This window comes from Cherax quadricarinatus, chromosome 1 (assembly GCF_038502225.1).
Source record: "Cherax quadricarinatus isolate ZL_2023a chromosome 1, ASM3850222v1, whole genome shotgun sequence".
NCBI lineage: Eukaryota > Metazoa > Arthropoda > Malacostraca > Decapoda > Parastacidae > Cherax > Cherax quadricarinatus.
This window is the reverse complement of record NC_091292.1, coordinates 3,603,953-3,624,866: the sequence shown is the minus strand read 5'-3', so window position 1 is coordinate 3,624,866 and position 20,914 is coordinate 3,603,953. Positions and strand designations below refer to the sequence as shown.

Sequence of the window (20,914 nt, the reverse complement as noted above, 5' to 3'; positions counted from 1 at the left end):
AGACCCATTCTCTCACATGTGGGCCTACTAGCTTTCTCCTGCCTGATTTGAAGCCGCTAGAATTTATGAGTATATATACATCAAACACGGTACCTCGCAAACGTATATATACGGCCGCGACAGTCAAAGGGTTAAAGGAGGGGTTTGGGATATTGGCAGTTTGGAGGGATATGTTGTGTATCTTTATACGTATATGCTTCTAAACTTGTATTCTGAGCACCTCTGCAAAAACAGTGATTATGTGTGTGTGTGTGTGTGGTGAAAGTGTTGAATGATGATGAAAGCATTTTCTTTTTGGGGATTTTCTTTTGTTTGGGTCACCCTGCCTCGGTGGGAGACGGCCAACTTTTTTTTTTTTTTTTTTTTTTTTTGGGGGGGGGGGGGGGGGGGGGGGGGGGGGGGGCCCCCACTCACCACCAAGGACAAAAATACTTTAATGTGGGTACTGTACATGCATTTTTTAGGTCTACCTGTATTGTTCACTTAACAAATGACAGTGTAAACACGTTATCAGGGTTTTTACATGCATTCAAAAAAAAAAAAAAAAAAAAAAAAAAAGGTAATTTTTGCTTTAAAGCAGTAGCCCAGAATCTAACCTGCTGTACAAATGGAGTCCCTCTTGTATTCATCAATAACGTTAAGTACTTTATTTGTATACAATACTATATCCATTGTTTTATAGTGATAAATGTGAATTAGGTCAGGTTTCTTTTATTATTTAACACGCTGGCCATCTCCAAGGTTTTTGTGTACACAAATAACCCGCACGTAGAAGAGAGGAGCTTACGACAACGTTTCGGTCTGACTTGGGCCATTTACAAAGTTACACCGTGACTGTAAATGGTCCAAGTCGGACCGAAACGTCGTCATAAGCTCCTTTCTTCTATGTGCGGGTTATTTATCTATCGTTCCAGTCATGGTATTGTGCTTTTTATTTGTTTTCATGTATATACTGTATGGTACAGTTTACACATTATAGCAATTCAGTAAACTCCACCCAGAATGCTTTGCATAAATATGGGCTTTTCTATGCAACAAGTCTTTTAACAAAAGTGCATCTTGTATTATGATTAAGAGCTTTTCATAAAAAATGTATCTATACAAGGAAAAAACTGCCACATGGTATTCCTAAAAGAAATTATCAAAGCATGAAATCCTTCTCTCACCCCAGTGGAAATAATACTGTAGCCATACTGTAGTCCGGGAAGTAGAAAGGGCAGTGCCTGCACTGAAAAAGGTGCAGGGGTGCTGCAGAGTAATCTGAATTGTAATGTCAGCATACTTATGGCAAGGTAGCGACTAAAGGAACAATGGTGAGTATCACTGCCTTAGCAGGAAATAAGTATACAGGAGAAAAAAAAGATACATTTTATTTACTAAAATCTTATTAAATAAATTCTATACATTGATAAAATAGTTTTACAAATATAATACACATTCTTTTCAAGTTTATTCAACAAAATAAAATTTGTGTTTAAAAAACCTTGTTGCAGTTTTTCTTAGCATGTTATTCAAAATACAACAAATGCATAATGGAAATAATTATGATTTGTAATTGACCAGGGAATGCTTAACAGTGGACAATACTGCATCTCTCTGAATTGCAGAAGACATTGCTCTGTGTGAAACAGGTGGAACATTTTCTTGATTGTTTATGGCTGGAGTCTTTGCTTTAAGAAAACTGGTTGTCCTTTGAATAGCTCCACCCACTCCTATAAAATATAAATAAGTTCTATATATATACAAGATATCTTGCCTCTTCAATCTGTCACATAATTTAAACAAATAAACAAGGTGTAAAAGACCTCAAATCCATTAAAAACATTTTCATGAATCACTTCATAGCCGTTATCTTACTCTTACACAATGTCACACACACACACACACACACACACACACACACACACACACAAAAAGCCCCACATGCTTGCTGGATGCTCCACTTTACCCTCCATTCTGGGCTATCCATACACCAATGATTTATGCAAATGCTGTCAAACTTATCAGATCAAAATAACTTATGACCATAGTTTCACACATTATAAAATAAGGAAAATGCAGCCAAGAGGGTGAAGGGAGAGTAGCAGCATATGTCAAAATGAATTAAACTTTTTGATATCTCAGATTGTCAAGTATTCGTTACTGTCACCTACAATTAATTAAGACCCTTGTAGAAATACAAGAATGCAACAGTAAGCATCGCTGATAAAATAGAGGCAGCAAAGCATGGGATAAGTTAATGATAGTAAGGGACCTTATAAACATAAGCTGGGAGAACTGGAACCCACAATAACCTCAAAAATTGAGGTACAAGCTACCCAAATAGGTAATGCAGAACTTCCTAACGCAAATATGTTAAAAGAACCAATGAGATTAAGAGGTAACATATTATGCAAGTGGATTCTCCCATCTACTTTCTGCAAGGCTATAACACAAAAATAGAATGCGGAATGCCCCCTTCACACCAAGCAATCAGTTGACATTCGGTTGTTAGGAAGGTGTAACTAAAGAAAAATAAACTAGAGAACCAAAGAGCATAATGTACAAGAAAAGTGAATGAAGAGAAGGCATTGGCTCAAGCACAGTGAAGGTGACTAAAGTCAGGAATTCATCATTTTTTTTTTTTTTAAATGTCAGTTGTTTCCCACCAAGGCAGGGTGATCCAAAAAGAAAGGAAAGCTTTCATCATCATTCAACAATTTCACCATCATTCATACATAATCACTTCTTGCAGAGGTGCTCAGATGACAGTTTAGATGTCACTCCAAACAGCCAATATCCTAAACCCCTCCTTTAAAGTGCAGACATTGTACTTCCCACCTCCAGGACTAGTCCAGCTGATTAGTTTTCCCCAAATCCCTTCATAAAATATTACCCTGCTCACTCCAACAGCTTGTCAGGTCCCAAAAATTCGTCACCATTCATTCCTATCCAACATGCTCACACATGCCTGCTGCATTTACAGTACTGAATTTCTACTTCAATTTGAAAATAAAACATACCTGTAAATTTATTTTTAGCATTATGCACAGTTTTCAGTGATTTACAATTGCTCATGCAGGAAGGAGTTAGTGATGGAGTGCTGACACTTCGCTTTAAAGTTGAAGTATTTTTGTTGCCATTTTGCTGCATCTTCCCTGGGGTGACAAGTTTCTTGCCAAGTGTTTCCTTTCCAATAGTGCCACCTCTATTTAAAGTCTTCTTGAAGCTGCTATTATATTCCTAAAAATAATGATATAGTTTACACAAGTACTGTATTATGAGAGAAAAAAAAAATAGCAATGTGCAATACATGATTGATTTTGTACTACTTTTACTGGAATATTCAATTCTTTTCTTTCAACACATCAGCCGTATCCCATGTGATTACCTCTTCCAGAACATGTTTAAACTTTGAACTTCTCTCTTAAATACTGCCTATTCATTAACATTTACTTTTATAAATACACTTGCCATCTCTCAGTATGCCAGTCATGCTGATACTACAGCTCAGATGCCCCTCCAAACTGAAATATCCTCATGAAGAAAGCTATTTTATAAAGCATTCCTAGACATTGGTCAACATTTATCTGACCACAAGATAGCTACACTACTAAACTGCACTTTGTAATTTTACAATGCTGTCTTAAAAGCAAAATCACCTTAACTCCACTCATTTTGCTGGATGATGTCTAATACTATGCACAACCAAAACCAACCTTGGAGGATGGAACAGTCACAGTTCCATCAGAATCTGTCACAAACACTGGAACATTGGGCAATGACTTCTCAATTTTATTTTCCACCGGCAGCAGAGGAAGACGCAGAGGCTCAAATATTGTCGTTCTCCCATGACAATTACCAGTAAGTGGAGAATCCATGACAAGTACAGTGCATCCTGAAAATTACCAAATTATTAATTCAGGGAAGTGCTAAACACCTATATTATTATTATTATAATCAAAAAGAAGCGCTAAGCCACAAGGGCTATACAGTGCTGCAGGGTAGGGAAGGAAGCGAGGGTATTGGATGGCAGAAGGGAGGAGGGATGATCAGTAGGTTACAGAAAACAGCGGAGCAGGGGATAGTACGGAGGTAGGGGGTAGCAAGAGATTGAAGTAGAAAGGGCTGACGGTATCAGAATTTGTGAAGTCAGTCAGTTCTTGTCAAAAAGTCAATGAGAGAGTCTGGATGAAAGGTGGGTCCATCAGCGAGAAGGGAAGGTAAAGAGAGCAGCAGAGCGAAGACGACGACGGAGGTAAATTCTGCGTGCTCGTTGATAAAGTGGGCAGTCCAACAAAATGTGGCTGACTGATAATGGAACTTGGCAATTCTCAGAGAGGAGCAGGGCGCCTCTCCATGAGATATCCATGAGCAAGACGAGTATGGCCAATGCGAAGACGGGAGAGAGTAGTCTCCCAACCTCGACACTGGTGATAAGAAGACGGCCAGTAACCTATACTCGGTTTAATAGACTGAAGTTTGTTGCCGAGCATAGTAGACCAACGTTGTTGCCAACGGGTGTGAAGTTGGGAAGATATTGCAGCAAAATAGTCCGTAAATGGAATACCTCTACATGAAACTGGTAGGTCATGTACTGCTGACCGCGCAGCAGTGTCTGCCTGTTCATTGCCCTGTACGTCAACATGACCAGGGACCCAACAAAAAACAATATCTTTATGCTTGGTAAAGATGCGGCGTAGCCAAAGTTGGATACGGAGGACTAAGGGGTGAGGTGTATCAAATTTCTGTAAAGCCTGTAAAGAACTAAGGGAGTCTGAGACAACCACAAATGATGACACAGGCATAGATGCAATACGGATAAGTGCTGTAAGGATGGCATACAATTCAGCAGTAAAAATACTAGCCGAAGATAGTAAATGCCCTTGTACGACGCTGTCCGGAAACACTGCTGCGAATCCTACGCCGTCAGAAGACTTAGAGCCATCTGTGTACACAGCAATGGCATGAGAATGAGAGTGAAAGTGGTCAAGAAAATGAGAGCGGGAAGCGACCGTAGACAGTTGGGCTTTCGAGCAAGGGAGAGAGAAAGAACAGACTCGAACAGCTGGAACTTCCCAGGGGGGTAGGGAAAAGCGAGATGCTACATGTACATAGAAAGGTGGTAATTGAAGAGAAGACAAGACGGAATGAAGGCAAAGAGAAAAGGGACGGAGTAAACAGGGGCGGCGAACAAATAAAGAATGTCTACTAATATCAGTGACCATTCTATAAATGGAAGGATTGCGGAGATCATGAGAACGTACATAGTAGCGAAGGCAATGGGCATCACGGCGATCGGATAAGGATGGAACGTTCGCTTCTGCATAGAGGCTCTCGACAGGGGAAGAGCGGAAAGCACCAAGGCATAAACGTAATCCCTGGTGATGAATGGGGTTAAGGCTACAGAGTAGCAGGAGATGCCGCTGAATAGATCTGGTCACCATAATCAAGTTTCGATAAGATAAGGGTGGAATGTAGGCGAAGGAGGGTTCGACGATCAGCTCCCCATGAAAGATGAGCAAGGGTTTTAAGGAGGTTCAGCCGGCTGTGGCAAGTTGCCTTCAGAGAGGTAATGTGAGGTTTCCAGGATAACCTACGATCAGAGGAGGCCCAGAAACCTGACTATCACGTTCAGGGATACGGGAGCCATAGAGGTACAAAGGATGATCGGAGATGACAGAGCGTCTAGTGAAAGTAATTTGGTGGGTTTTAGTGCTGGAAAATTTAAACCCACATGTGGTGGCCCAATTGGAAACACGGTCGACTGCATGCTGGAGAGAAACTGTAATAAGGTGACAGTCAGCGCCTGCACAGGCAATAGCGAAGTCATCAACATAGAGTGATGACCAAATATCTGATGGAAGACTAGAGGCCAAATCATTAATAGCAAGGAGAAAAAGTGTTGTGCTCAGAACACATCCCTGGGGGACACCTTCAGCTTGGATAAAGTCCGGGGAGAGCACATTATTAACCCGAACACGGAAATGCCTGTCAGTTAAAAAGTTCTTAAGGAAGGATGGTAGATTGCCTTGAAGGCCTAAGGAGTGGGCTTGGGCTAAAATATTATACCTCCAAGTTGTGTCATATGCCTTCTCAAGGTCAAAAAATATGGCAATAACTGAGTGGTTATTCGCAAAGGCATTACGAACATACGTATCCAAGCGTAGTAAGAGGTCTATGGTAGAACGTCCCTTACGAAAGCCATATTGACGAGTGGAGAGACTGTTGTGTGTCTCTAAATACCACACTAAACGTCTATTTACTAGGCGTTCCATCACTTTGCAAACTGCACTGATAAGAGCAATGGGACGATAGTGGGAGGTTTCATGTCCCGTAGTGCCTGGTTTGCGGAAAGGGAGAAGAATGGCGGATTTCCACAGCTGTGGAAGAACTCCTTGTGACCAAATAAGATTGTAAAGGCGTAATAGGACTGCAAGGGCTGACTGATGTAAATGTTGTAGCATACGAATATGAATGTCGTCAGGCCCAGCTGCCGATGATTGGCAAGCTGAGAGTGTTGCCTCCAGTTCTTGAAGTGTAAAAGGCACATTATACTGTTCTTCTCTGAGAGAAGAAAAGTCCAAGGGTGCTAACTCTCTGGCAGACTTTGAGGAAAGAAATGAGGGGCATAGATGGAGTCCCTGAGAAATACGGACCAGATGATTGCCAATTTCATTGGCAACATCTAGTGGGTTTGCTATATCAACACCGGCAACCCGCAGAACAGGAGCTGGGTCAGGAGAATATTTACCACTCAGTTTTCGTACTTTTTTCCAGACTGCACTCAGAGGAAGCAGAGGTGATGGTGGAGACAATCTCGCCAGCAAGTGTGTTTAGCGTCATGGATGACACGACAAGCGATCGCACGCTTCTGCTTAAATTCAAGAAGTCTCTCTGTGGTTCTATTGTACCGGTACCTGCCCCATGCAGCGCGTTCCAAACGTACTGCACGAGCACAAGCAGGAGACCACCAAGGCACGCATTTCTGAGAATGCCTGCCCGACGTTTGGGGTATAGAATGAGAAGCTGCGGTTAAAACGGAGGACGAGAAGAGGTGTAAAAGCTCATTGATGGAGGACGAAGAAGGAACCTCTCTAAAAACAGTTAGGTGTGAGTAAAGGTTCCAATTTGCCTGATCAAATTGCCAGCGTGGGATGCGAAGAGGTGGTGAATATGAAGGGGAAGTAAGAATGATTGGGAAATGATCGCTGTCATGTAAGTCCGGAAGAACAGACCAAGTGAAGTCTAATGCGGCGGAGGAAGAGCAGACTGAGAGATCGATGCAAGAGAGAGAGTCCGAGGATCAAAATGGGTGTGAGTACCTGTATTTAAAACATGGAGGGGGTGGGTGGCAAGAAAAGCCTCTAACTGAATGCCACGGGAATCACAGCGAGACCCCCCCAGAGGAAATGGTGGGCATTAAAATCACCAAGTAACAGAATCGGTGGTGGTAATGACGAAACAAGAAAGGCAATATCCGGAATAGATAATGCCCGAGAAGGAGAGAGATATAAAGAACAGAGCGTATACCACCTATGCAAGTGGATACGGGCTGCTGTGTAATGCAGCGAAGTATGAACAAATAGCTGATGGTACGGAATATCAGTGCGGAGAAGAAGGGCACTTTCATTAAAGGTCCCATCAGGAAAAGGATCTGAAGAATACAATAAATTATAGCCTGAGATGGGAGAGATAACAGCAGAGTGTAATTTTGGTTCCTGTAAGCAAACACCAACAGGGGAAAACTGGGAGAGTAAAATCTGAAGCTCACCCCGATTACCCCTGAGGCCGCGTATATTCCACTGTAAATAGGCCATGATTGGCAATGATAAAGATACCTGAAATCCGCAGGTAAGGGTTCCTACGGACTAGAGGGGTTAGAAAAGTCCACATGCGGAGGCAGTGGAAAACGTTCAGGCAGCGAAGGAACGGTGCGCTGTGAAGAAAGGAGTTGCGCAGATGGAGTAGAGGAGAGAGAAGGAGCGGAGGGTGGATCAGTGTCCATTGATGGTTTGGTCTCTGCAATATATTCAGAGATTGCTTCAAGTGTTTCAGAATTCAGAGACGTCGTATGGGAGACAATATTGGAAATGGTAGGGGGAGGATGAGTAAAGATTGGAACTGTAATGGACTGTACCAAGGTAGGGGGGGATGGAAGGGTGGAGGGAACTGGAGAAGTGTGGAAGGGGACAGAAGAGGCAGAAACCTGGGAGGGAGGAGGGGAGGAAGGTACAGTACGAGGAGGAGGGTGAACCTCTACACTTGTAACAGAGCCAGTGAGAGGGGGAGAACCAGGTACAGAGACAGGGAAGGGAAAATGAGGAGGTGGAAGATGGGTAGGAGGTGTTAACGGACCTTTTTTTGACTTTTGAGAAGTAGAGGGACGATTGGGAGGAGGTGTCATATGAGATCTCGTCGCTACTGAGGCTTGTGAGAGAGAACACGAAGAAGCAAGATCAGACTGAGACGTTGAAGTAGGGACGTCTGAGCCGAGGACAGCAAAAGAATTAGCTACAGGAGTGACTATGGGAGAGTTAACCACAGAAGTGGGTGCAGAAGATGGGATACCAGAAGTGGGGGGACATTTTGAAACACGGGAATAAGAAACACGAGGTAGTCTCCCTTGGAGGCGGAGATGAGAAACTGCCATGGCATAAGGGAGACCTTCTGCCTCTCTGAGGTAACGGATTTCCCGCTCGTTTAAGTCGACTTGACAACGGCGAGAGTACGAAGGGTGAGCCTCATGACAAAGAGGGAGGTCGATTGCAAGACGTATTAGAATGGTCATCGGCACCACAGACTGGGCATTCGGCGATAGATCTGCAATATTTCGCTGGATGGCCAAATCGCCAGCAATTTCTACACTGTTGCGGTGTAGGGATCACCTTTCGAACTTGTAACCGATGTCCTGCTACATAAACTGAGGATGGGAGTTCACAGCTGTCAAAAGTTAAACGAGCCACATTGCTAGGGTATCGTCTCCGCCCGCAGGCAGGAAGAACGTAAGTGTCTACCTTGAGGATTGGGAGATCTTGGAGTTCCAGCTGTTCAAGAATGTCAGTGCCACATGTCTGGAAATTTTGTTGAACTATGGTATGGGGCAGAATGATGGTACCACTACAAGAATTGAGGGAATGATGCTTTTCAATAGTTACAGGAACAGTATCGAGATGGGAAAGACGAGAAAGCTCATGAGCCTGGGTAGCATTCTGTAGCATTCTGTATGGTGACGATGCGCGTACCGCTCTTAAGAGCATGAAAAGAAATATCTTTACCAACATGGCGTAGGAGTGCCTTGCCAATACTGTGGTCAGAAAGATAGGCAGTAGAGGAAGTCGGTCGTAAAGTGAAGAATTTAGTCCATTGTGCAGTCTGAAACTGAGCGTGGAAAGGTAGTGAAGGACGTGTCGATCTTTTCTGAGAAGAACAAGAAGGTGGAGAAGTATCATCAGCAGGTAATTGTCGTTGTCGTTTAGGCGTGGGACCAGAGTTGGTCCGACGTGGAACGGGCCGGCGATTCGAAAATTGCCGCACCGTAGAGGGAGAGGCCGGACGCATAGTCAGAGGAGAGCGAAGGTCAGATAAATCGAAGGAGTCAGTCGAGGCCTCAGTACCTGAAGTGGGTGAGGAAACAGCACCGGCAAGAGGTACAGAGGCATGAGGAGTGTCCTAAGAGTGGTCCAAAGACGAGGCGGGGTCAGAACGGGGTGCGGTATCAAGAAGGGGCCCAGGGGTAGCAGGTTCATGGACTAGGGCTGCCATGGTTAGGTTACTTCTTTCTTTTTGTTTTTAAGAAAAAAAAGAAAGAAAAGAAAATAAAAATAAAAAAAAAGAATAAAAAAAGGGGGGGACCAGGGAGGGATAGTTCCTAGGAGGAATGAAAGGGCCAGAAATCTCCCTCCGCGCCCAAGAGGACCTCAGCACCGCAAGTAGCGCAGATGCAGCATGGAACCCGTGCCATACCCTACCCATCATGCCAGTAAACCGGCAATCCGGGATAGCAACCTCACATCTGCCGAGCTACCTCGGTGGACAAAAGAGAGGGTGGCCGGAAATCCGCCACAAAGCATACCTCCTTCGGCCACCACCCCCGGAATCCGAAAGGTGGCTTCCAGAGATACACCCGTCGCCCGAGAGACACCCAAAGCCACCCTCCGGGATACCGGAGAGGGATCAGGACATCCCCAGGCAATCCAGATTCCACGGCAAACTACGCCACCGCCAAGAACCTCAACGGAATGGGATGGACCCCGGTACCCTTTCCCCTACCTAGGAACTAGCGTGCCTGTGGGGAGAAAAAAAAAAAAAAACAAAGGCCCAAAAGGGAGGGGTGGGGAGGAGGAAAGGAAAAAGGGGAGGATGGGATAGGGAATGGGGGATTGGGGGGTAATTAGGTTCGGTCTGAGGAAGTAGACCGACAGGTCTAATTCCTCAGACCAAGAGCCTCTTCACCACGCCAAGGAGCCCCCCTTGAAGAGGTAAACACCTATAAAACATGGAAAAATTAGAGGAAATCACGTCTGATCCAAGAACAAGTATAAAAGCAAGCAACAAGACTTGTTCTCGAGTTTAGTAGGAGTTATAAGGAGAGGCTGATGGAACAATCTAATGACAATGGAGGATGAAAGAACCTTGGGAGATTTTTATTATTATTTTTTCTTAGCACACTGGCCGATTCCCACCAAGGCAGGGTGGCCCGAAAAGAGAAAAACTTTCACCATCATTCACTCCATCACTGTCTTGCCAGAAGGGTGCTTTACATTACAGTTTTTAAACTGCAACATTAACACCCCTCCTTCAGAGTGCAGGCACTGTACTTCCCATCTCCAGGACTCGTGTCCGGCCTGCCGGTTTCCCTGAATCTCTTCATAAATGTTACTTTGCTCATACTCCAACAGCACGTCAAGTATTAAAAACCATTTGTCTCCATTCACTCCTATCAAACACGCTCACGCATGTCCGCTGGAAGTCCAAGCCCCTCGCAAACAAAACCTCCTTTACCCCCTCCCTCCAAGTTTTCCTTGGCCGACCCCTACCCCGCCTTCCTTCCACTACAGTGATACACTCTTGAAGTCATTCTGTTTCGTTCCATTCTCTCTACATGTCCGAACCACCTCAACAACCCTTCCTCAGCCCTCTGGACAACAGTTTTGGCAATCCCGCACCTCCTCCTAACTTCCAAACTACGACTTCTCTGCATTATATTCACGCCACACATTGCCCTCAGACATGACATCTCCACTGCCTCCAGCCTTCTCCTCGCTGCAACACTCATCACCCATGCTTCACAACCATATAATAGCTTTGGTAAAACTATACTCTCATACATTCCCCTCTTTGCCTCTAAGGACAAAGTTCTTTGTCTCCACAGACTCCTAAGTGAACCGCTTGCCCTTTTCCCCTCATCAATTCTATGATTCACCTCATCTTTCATAGACCCATCCGCTGACACGTCCACTCCCAAATATCTGAATACATTCACCTCCTCCATACTCTCTCCCTCCAATCTGATATCCAATCTTTCATCACCTAATCTTTTTGTTATCCTCATAACCTTACTCTTTCCTGTATTCACTTTTAATTTTCTTCTTTTACATACACTACCAAATTCATCTACCAACCTCTGCAACTTCTCTTCAGAATCTCCCAAGAGCACAGTGTCATCAGCAAAGAGCAACTGTGACAACTCCCACTTTGTGATTCTTTATCTTTTAACTCCACGCCTCTTGCCAAGACCCTCGCATTTACTTCTCTTATAACCCTACCTATAAATATATTAAACAACCACGGTGACTTGCTGCTTGCAAGTCACTCAAGGAAATTGATAGGGAAGACAGGAACAGGCTGTTTGAGGTGAAAAATGGGAAGGAACTCAGGGACACTGCTGGAAATTAAAGGACACTTCTGGAAATTAAAGACATAAACCACAGGTATATCAGGAAGTATTTGTCTCAAGTTGGTCAGGAAGTGTAGTGACCTCGGTGAAGAAGTGATGGAGCAGCTTCCGTACATAGTTTTAAGAGCAGGTACTATAAGGCCCACAAGGCTAAGGAGTAAATCTGGCAAGTAGCAAGTCGAGAGGCAGGACCATGAGCTGAGACTCGACCCAGGCTGCCATGTATAGAAGAGTACATGCTATATTTGTTAACTATAAAATATCTTTCAAATGTAGATGGAAAAATGTTGTTTACAATATGCAGTAGGGCACACCTCTAAAGGAGGGATGGGGAGGTTGCAATTCAAAGTGACGAACTGGGATGTCTGCACACTATTGGTATGACATCTACTGATTACATTTCCTTTTCTTTTTGGTGGGAGATAGGAATAAATATGCACCTTAGTATATCACTGATAGATAAGGTCTACAGCTACAAAATGGATCCTAGAACAGAAATGTTGCAACAAAAGGTTGAAAACAGAAGTGGCCCACACTGGTTAATAGAAGGAAGAAAAAGAGATGTAGTATAAAAGGTTATAAATGAAGGAATGAAATAGGCTTCAGATCAAGTTTATGTAATTACCTAACACTGAAGTCAATAACCTATTTAGTACATTGTGAAACATACCTGGAGAATGCACAGAAATGCCATTTTCAAGTTGTTTTCTTTCTTCTAATTCAACAGAAAATGTTGAATCTAAAACAGAGGACTTAAATAACTCTCTGGAAGTAGTTTTGATGGTGCCTTTGGTTTGTCTAGCAGCTTGTACAGTTTCCTGATTTAAAGAACACATGCTAATGTCCACTGAATTTGCCACTGCTCTTTCAAGATCAACTGTGGGTTGACAGCCTTCAGCATACTCTTCCATCAAGGTTATACTCTTATCTTTTGTCTCACACAGATTTAAACTTGTTTGGGCAGCTGAAGTTGGTCTTTCTTTGGCAACGGCACATCCTGATACAGACCTGCATGTGCTTCCACATGCAGGCTGTCCAGTAGTTAAAGAAATATGCATGGCATTAAGTTTGACGGGTAGTTTAGCTGCTGCATTTGCACTCAGAATCAAATTATTTGCATTAATAGTATTATCAACTGGTGTGTGTATTTCCTTTGCTGGTGTTATGGCAAAAGTTGCATTCATAGAGCACTCCCCAGGCTCAATATCTTGTAATGAAGTGGTGTTCAAATTATTAACTTCATTATGTTCCTGCAGAAACTGAAGAGCTTGTCTATTACTAGAACCTTCCTCCATACTAACAAAAATAGGCATGCTTTCAATTCCTTTAGCAACACTTGAGGTATAGGTGTCATTAAGCAATGGAGCAGTGCGAAGAGTTTTCCCCGACTCAACAGGTAGTGCATTATATAACGAACAAGTTGTGATGACCGGAAGCTGACAACCCATTCCAGATTCCTTTAATTTCTGTTGTTTTTCAGAACTTAACACTGACAGGCCAGGAGACCAAGATTTCATCTTCTCGAGCAGTGGTGTTTGTGGTATCAATGAACCAACCTCTGGTACACTGAATAAGGTACTTTGGCTAATTCCTAAATCACTGCGTGGGAGTACAGAATTAAGTGATTCATCTGGCAACTGAGAAGCACTGCTAGATTTCATGCTGGATTTCCTGAGGAATAAAAGTAAAATATTTTATATTTCATGATATTTAAAATGGAGATATTAACCCATCAAAAACACATTCTAACCTTTAAACTGAATATAACATATTAGTACACACTGTTTTGTACTTTCAAATCTGCTAAATGCCAATATTTTTTATCTTATCAGCACTGGGCCCTCTACAATCTATTCATGCATCATGGTTAACCCCTTGACTGCCGCAACCCCAAATTCTGAGGTGTCTCCTGGTGTCGCGCAAAAAAAAAAAAAAATTCTTATGAAATGATAGAGAATCTTTTCCCGATTGTAATGACACCAAAAGAACGAAATTTGATGGAAAACGGACAGAATTATGCTTTCGCGAATTTAGCGACCTCAGCGATATTTACGAATCGGCAATTTCACCCGCTGAGCCCTATTTTCGGCTAATTCCATTGTTCCAGTCAACCAAACTCATAGCTATTTCTTTAGAACTCCATTTTTTCTATTGATCGAGTACAAGAAACTGCCCATTTACCGATTTCAACTACCCAATAACGTGGTCAGAAATCTGCAATTTGGCCAATTTCACAAAAATTAAAAAATGACCATTTCAAAATAGGGTCCAGAATGAACAATGCAGACATTCCTGGCTCTAAAATAACATTTTCTTTGTTCATCAGTCATGTCTCCAGTCTCCTCTGATATTACTCTTGCTTTCTATTTTGAATTTTTATTCTAACAAAAAATTGAAGACTTACTGTTATGCAGATTACTGCAATATTGTAATAATTGTACAAATAATGTCAACCCACTCCTGACTGCATATTAGAATGGCTACTTGGACATTTATTGGAAAATGACATTTGTTTACTTTTGAACGTTGGCAAAAATCAAACATTTCCCCTACTTTGAGCTCCATTTCAAGGTTCTTTTTATAGTAAAACCAATCAAAATCACCTCTATTTCTATATGTTTTCCATTCCATCAAATGAGATCAATGAATATAGACCACAAAGTCGGCATATAAAAAAAAAAAAAAAACGGGCGTAGTTTTTTTCTCATTATGCACTGCAGGATTTTTTTTTATGGTGCTTACTGACCCATTCTCTCATATGTGGGCCTACCAGCTTTCTCCTGCTTGATTTGAAGCCGCTAGAATTTGAGTATATATACGTCAAACACGGTGGCTCGTAAGACGTATATATACGACCAAAACAGTCAAAGGGTTAACTAAGAGTGATGACCAACAAACTAGTACACCTAACTAGCATAAGTAAACACTGAAATCAAGAGCTGTTCCATCACCAGCTTCCCTACCCGCAGTCTGAAAAGTGGCACAATGACGACTTGTTTATTCAAAATTTATAATTTCACGATACTAACAGAATTCAGCAACAAAGCACACTAAGGATATTTAACCCAGTAAAGTCAAACAATGCAGCTTAATTCTATTTTTTTGAGTAGTATTACACTGAAACAATTACAATTCAAGCATTCCTTGTGCACTTTCAGGCTAAGCATTTCCCTGCCTGAAGTGTTAAAAAATCTTTAAACACATCTAAAATCATGAACTAGTGTACATAGTGTTAACCCTTAAAAGCAATTAAAAAAAATTATATCTTAGCATCAATAAATTAGAAAACCATCTCTGGCACATTTACACTGCTCTTGCCAGTATTGTAATTATTTTTTGCCAGCCTCATCAACATCAAACCATGAGTTTTTATTAGATTCCACTCATTTTAGTCTTGTTTAATTCAGAAATATAGTTTCATTTTATAAGAAAGGTCTGTTTACAAAATCTAACCATGCACAGGAATTCCATAGTTGAAGGTTAAATGTTTTATGAATTAACTGGCTATGTTGGCAGACTTTTGCCTGAATATCGCCTTGACAAAGGTCACCAGGATAAATTTAGCATGAGGATGCATGCATGTGAAAAAAGAAGGAAAAGGCTATTTAATATCTCATTCTTCAATAAAAATTTATAAGGGCAATTTAAAAGAAACATTAAGTAACATCATAATTTTCTCCATTCCATAAATTTTTTACGAAGCACGTGAAAGTATAACGATAGAATACTATTTACCATAGTTATTCTTTAGCAGCAAGAATATGAACGAGTGGCAAAGAAAAAGAGAAGGAAGATAATGCAAGAAAAGTCCAATGCCATACCGGAAAACCTTGTTACGATCTTGGCTAACAGTAGGCGATATAAAAATGTCGCTGGCAACAGGGAGACTCGTGAAATGAGACACATTTAGTTGAGGAAATGTACATTCCTTCTGGTTTCTGATTTCTTCACTTTCACTCTGCTGGTCAGCCCAATTGACTTTACTTTTATCCATATTCTGGACAATATTCTGGGGATGGAAATAATGAGCATCAATACCTGCAAGATACCAAACTAATGTATAAAATAATTCACAGGAATTCATCTGATAAGAGTTGTTATAAAATTTAAAATAAGGTTACTAGGCATCTTTATCATGGCTATCTCCTAGGATGGATCTAAGGACATGGCAAAGGGGAAGAGGAATATGGTTTTTAGTTAAATTAACATTTGAGAAGCTCCACTTTTACTGTCTCAACAGCATGCAAAAAAAAACACCATGGGCAGGAAGTTACAAAGAAGCAAACTTAAATCACTTCTTCCTTCCATGAATATGCACCATACACTAATTCATCTTCTGTACAAGTAAGTTTACCTAGATTAAACACATTATGTTCTGAAAAATCATTAAACTTCATCACATTTTTCAACTACACTTACATTTTTTTATGCAACTCTCAATATGGTTGCAAAAGGTAAGGATGGGTGTCCTGGATGAAGTAAAAGTTGAAAAGTATGGTAAGGCACTTAAATGTCTCTTTGCCTATGCAGGTTTAAAAAAGGGGTATTACAAATTTTACGTGCAGGTACCGCAGTTCTGGTTTTCACTGGTTGAGCAATGGACACATGTTTAGAGCAGACATTCTTTGTGAGGAAAATGAGCTCAGACTTTCAGGAGGCACTGGTGGTGTGCCCCTATGGAAGTGGTTGGAGAAGTAAATGATGTAGTTGCATGTCACTATGGATGAGTGAATCTCTAGTCATGTTTGAAATACATGGACTATAGTTTCACCCATCAATAGGAACAATTAAATTAAAATCAGTTTTCTTGGAGTAAATACTAGTAACACATTAAAGCACTACATATCTATTTTCTTTTTATTAACACATCGGCCACTGCCCATCGAGGCAGGGGTGACCCAAAAGAGACTCGTCATCACTCACTCCATCACTGTCTTGCCAGAAGTGCAAACACTACTGAAACTGTGGATAGTAGTGAACCCTATAGTATATGCAAGTCATTTTTTGTTTACATACATACCTATGATCAAGTTTAATTGATAAATTATGCAAAATAAGTCTAAAAACCTGGTACTACATTTCCACTGTTGGAAAGCATTCCATAGTTTCTCTTAGGCTTTGAAGAACTACCAGCATCACTACTTTTGGACTCTAGGGCCATTATTAAGCAAAACTAAGGGTTATTTTTGGTTTATGGTAAACCATGGATAAACAGCAGATATAGAATTCATGGATACAGGGGTTCTACTATATGCAGTTTTTGCCATTTCGAAGACACTAGATACAAACAGGTGTGGAATTACATAAAGTAAGGGATAAAACCAGGGAGTCCTACAGGACATACAGATGCATCTTGAATCTAGGATGTATAGGTCTGAGGATAGCACTAATGAACAGAGGAAATGCTGCTTTAGTGCTTTGAATGTCTTATTTTAGACAATTTTATTTATATATTTTTAATTTTGTGTAAAACTGGCCAAATTACCAACTTCTGTGCACTTTATAGGGTAGTTCTGATAGTTGAACAAGTGGTTACTTCTGCTCAATCAATAGAATGGAAGGCAAATAAGCAAAGTGACAGAGTTTGGTTGAACTGAGCAATGGAACTGGCTTAAAATAGAAATCAAAGTGGGTAAAATTGCCAAAATTTGAAAGGCACCCAGATCACAAGCACTAGAGCCTGATCACTCAGGCTCTAGTAACTATGAAGGGCTTTGTGTAGCTAGCACCAACAACCTGGTCTGGGCTCAGGCTGCAAGGTCACTGATCCCTGCAACTCTCTCCGTAGGAAGACACTCTGGTACATCCCATATTTGCCTCCACAGATAAAGTTGTTTCTACATATGCCTCAACACGCCACCCACCTACTTCCCTTCAAGAATTCTATGGAAAGTTCCTCTCATCGCTCACAGAATGAACCGCAGACAATTCCACTTCCAAATATCTTAACACTAACTCCAAACTGATATCTAATTTCTAATTCTCTAGACTTTTTTCATACTCATCACCTTACGGAAGAGGCATAATAGCTTTAACTTATCTTGCTGGGTTCTTAGACACTGAAGAAATAAACTCCATTACCACTAATGCAACCCAGCATCATGGAGGGTGTCAGTACAATAATTTTAATTTAACTATCAAAAAATCATAAATGAAAAGTAAAATTTTATTTTCTATATCCAGATGACAACTTCGATGTTCAAATTAAACTCTGGAGATTAGCATACAGCATAATGGATGAGTAGTCCTCTAGTCATGCATATATTATAATCACGAACTAAAGTACTACTCACCAATTACATTGTATTCATTTTTACAGCATTCAGAAATGAAAGCACATTTAGAAATACACACATGAAGTCACAGGATAAACTTCTTTTGACTGAAAGAAAATGGCTAGAAATAAATATCTACATAAGCAACATGTACATGTCAAATGCAATATTTTAAACACTTAAAATGGGCTTCCTGTGATGAGTATCACAAATTGTTTCACCTAATTCTATAGATCATTTCCTATTTTCACTTCAATAATGTTATCTTCTATGTAGTTTCCTAAAATTTTGCATTTTATCACACTGTCAGTCTCCAATAACAGGGTCATTCACTCAGCATCTTGCTAGAAACATGGTGATATCACAGCTTTAATAACCTCATGCAGTAAATCTGTAAAACCTTCAGATTGCAGGCACTGCACTTCCCAAGTCTGAGACTAATTTTCCCTGACTCCCTTCATAAATGTTACCCCGTTTACACATTACCATCTGAAATAGAAAAAACCACCTGCTTCCACTGCTATCAAACACACACACACAATCCTGATGGATTGTGCAAATTACCTGGAATTACCTCTACTCCTCCTTTCCCCCACCCTAGATTTACATGCCCTCCCTCCAAGTCATCCTATTTTGCTCCATCCTAAGTGCAACTCACAACAATCCAACCTTCACTCTTTGAATAAATTTTTTGCCAATCCCACAATACCTAATCTCTGAATTGTAAAATTCTATGCATAATATTCACACCTCTCTAATACCTTTGTGTTCACTTCTCTCACAACCCCATCTATAAATATATTAAACCCTGGTGACAACATCCATCTAAGGCTTATTCACAATGGTAAAAACATTGCCGTTACCTACATAACCTGATCTGATCACTAGCCACACAACTTTACTGCTGTTAATAACTTTCTACCAATTTCATACATTTGCATCTACAATATTGTTTCCCTAGTGACCATAATGCCTGCTCTAAATCCACGAAGGCCTCCAGCCTTCTTGTTGCAACATTCACAACCCATGCTTCACACCTATGTAAGTGTTGGTACCACTATACCCACTTATATTCCCCCTCTTTGCTTCCATGGATAACCTTCTTTGTCTCCAGACTCCTCAGTGCTCCACTCACCTTTTCTTCCCCCTCATCTTTTGTAGACCCATCTGCTGACAAGTCAACTCCCAAATATCTGAATGCATTCATTTCCTCCAAACTCCCTCCCTCCAATCTGATATTCACACATCCCCGATACCTATAAATCCCTCACCCTTCCTAAACCTCCTCGTGCCTCGGCCAACAGTTGCTCATATTGTACCCTTTGTTTCTTCCCTTATCTTAACAATTAATGTCTTTCTTACCCACTGATGGTATTCTTCTTGTATCCACTCTACTTTTTATTCTACCACTCAATAATGATCTGATATAAATCCTATAGCAGGTTGGTAGACAGCAACCACCCAGGGAGGTACTACCGTCCTGCCAAGCGAGTGTAAAACGAAGCCTGTGATTGTTTTACATGATGGTAGGATTGCTGATGTCTTTTGTCTGTCTCATAAATATGCAAGATTACAGGCATGTCTTGCTACTTCTACTTACACTTAGGTCACACTACACATACATGTACACATTTATTTATACACACTCATCTGAGTTTTCTTTGATTTTATCTTAATAGTTCTTGGTCTTATTAATTTTCCTTTTATATCCATGGGGAAGTGGAATAAGAATCTTTCCTCCGTAAGCCATGCGTGTTGTAAAAGTCAACTAAAATGCCGGGAACAATGGGCTAGTAACCCCTTTTCCTGTAAAGATTACTAAAAAGAATAAGAAGAAGAAAATTGTCAAAGTGGGAAGTCTGAATGTGCGTGGATGTTGTGCAGATGATAAGAAAGAGATGATTGTGGATGTTATGAATGAGAAGAAGCTGGATGTCCTGGCTTTAAGTGAAACAAAGCTGAAGGGGGTGGGAGAGTTTCAGTGGAGAGGAATAAATGGGATTAGGTCAGGGGTTTCAAATAGAGTTAGAGCTAAAGAAGGAGTAGCAATAATGTTGAAGGATAAGCTATGGCAGGAAAAGAGGGACTATAAATGTATTAATTCAAGGATTATGTGGAGTAAAATAAAGATTGGATGTGAAAAGTGGGTTATAATAAGCGTGTATGCACCTGGAGAAGAGAGAAGTGTAGAGGAGAGAGAGAGATTTTGGGAAATGTTGAGTGAATGCGTGGGGAGTTTTGAATCAAGTGTGAGAGTAATGGTGGTTGGGGATTTCAATGCTAAAGTGGGTAAAAATGTTATGGAAGGAGTAGTAGGTAAATTTGGGGTGCCAGGGGTAAATGTAAATGGGGAGCCTTTAATTGAGCTGTGTAGAAAGAAATTTGGTAATAAGTAATACATATTTTATGAAAAAAAAGGATAAATAAATATACAAGGTATGATGTAGCACGTAATGAAAGTAGTTTATTAGATTATGTATTGGTGGATAAAAGGTTGATGGGTAGGCTCCAGGATGTACATGTTTATAGAGGGGCAACTGATATATCGGATCATTATTTAGTTGTAGCTACAGTTAGAGTAAGAGGTAGATGGGAAAAGAGGAAGTAAGAGGGAGGTGAAAGTGTATAAACTAAGGGAGGAGGAAGTTCGGGTGAGATATAAGCGACTATTGGCAGAAAGGTGGGCTAGTGCAAAGATGAGTAGTGGGGGGGTTGAAGAGGGTTGGAATAGTTTTAAAAATGCAGTATTAGAATGTGGGGC

General features: G+C 41.1%; 1 protein-coding gene across 1 annotated transcript; it reads right to left on the bottom strand.

Annotated features, from left to right (window-relative positions):
• Positions 1-1,354: 1,354 nt before the first annotated feature.
• LOC138852698 (uncharacterized) lies at positions 1,355-15,887 on the bottom strand (the record flags this gene model as incomplete). Its single annotated transcript, XM_070085022.1, is given in 5 exon segments — positions 1,355-1,712; positions 3,003-3,222; positions 3,699-3,877; positions 12,549-13,549; positions 15,700-15,887. Coding segments are annotated over 5 exon segments (1,743 nt in total). The 3' UTR covers positions 1,355-1,542.
• Between the last annotated feature and the right edge of the window lie 5,027 nt (positions 15,888-20,914).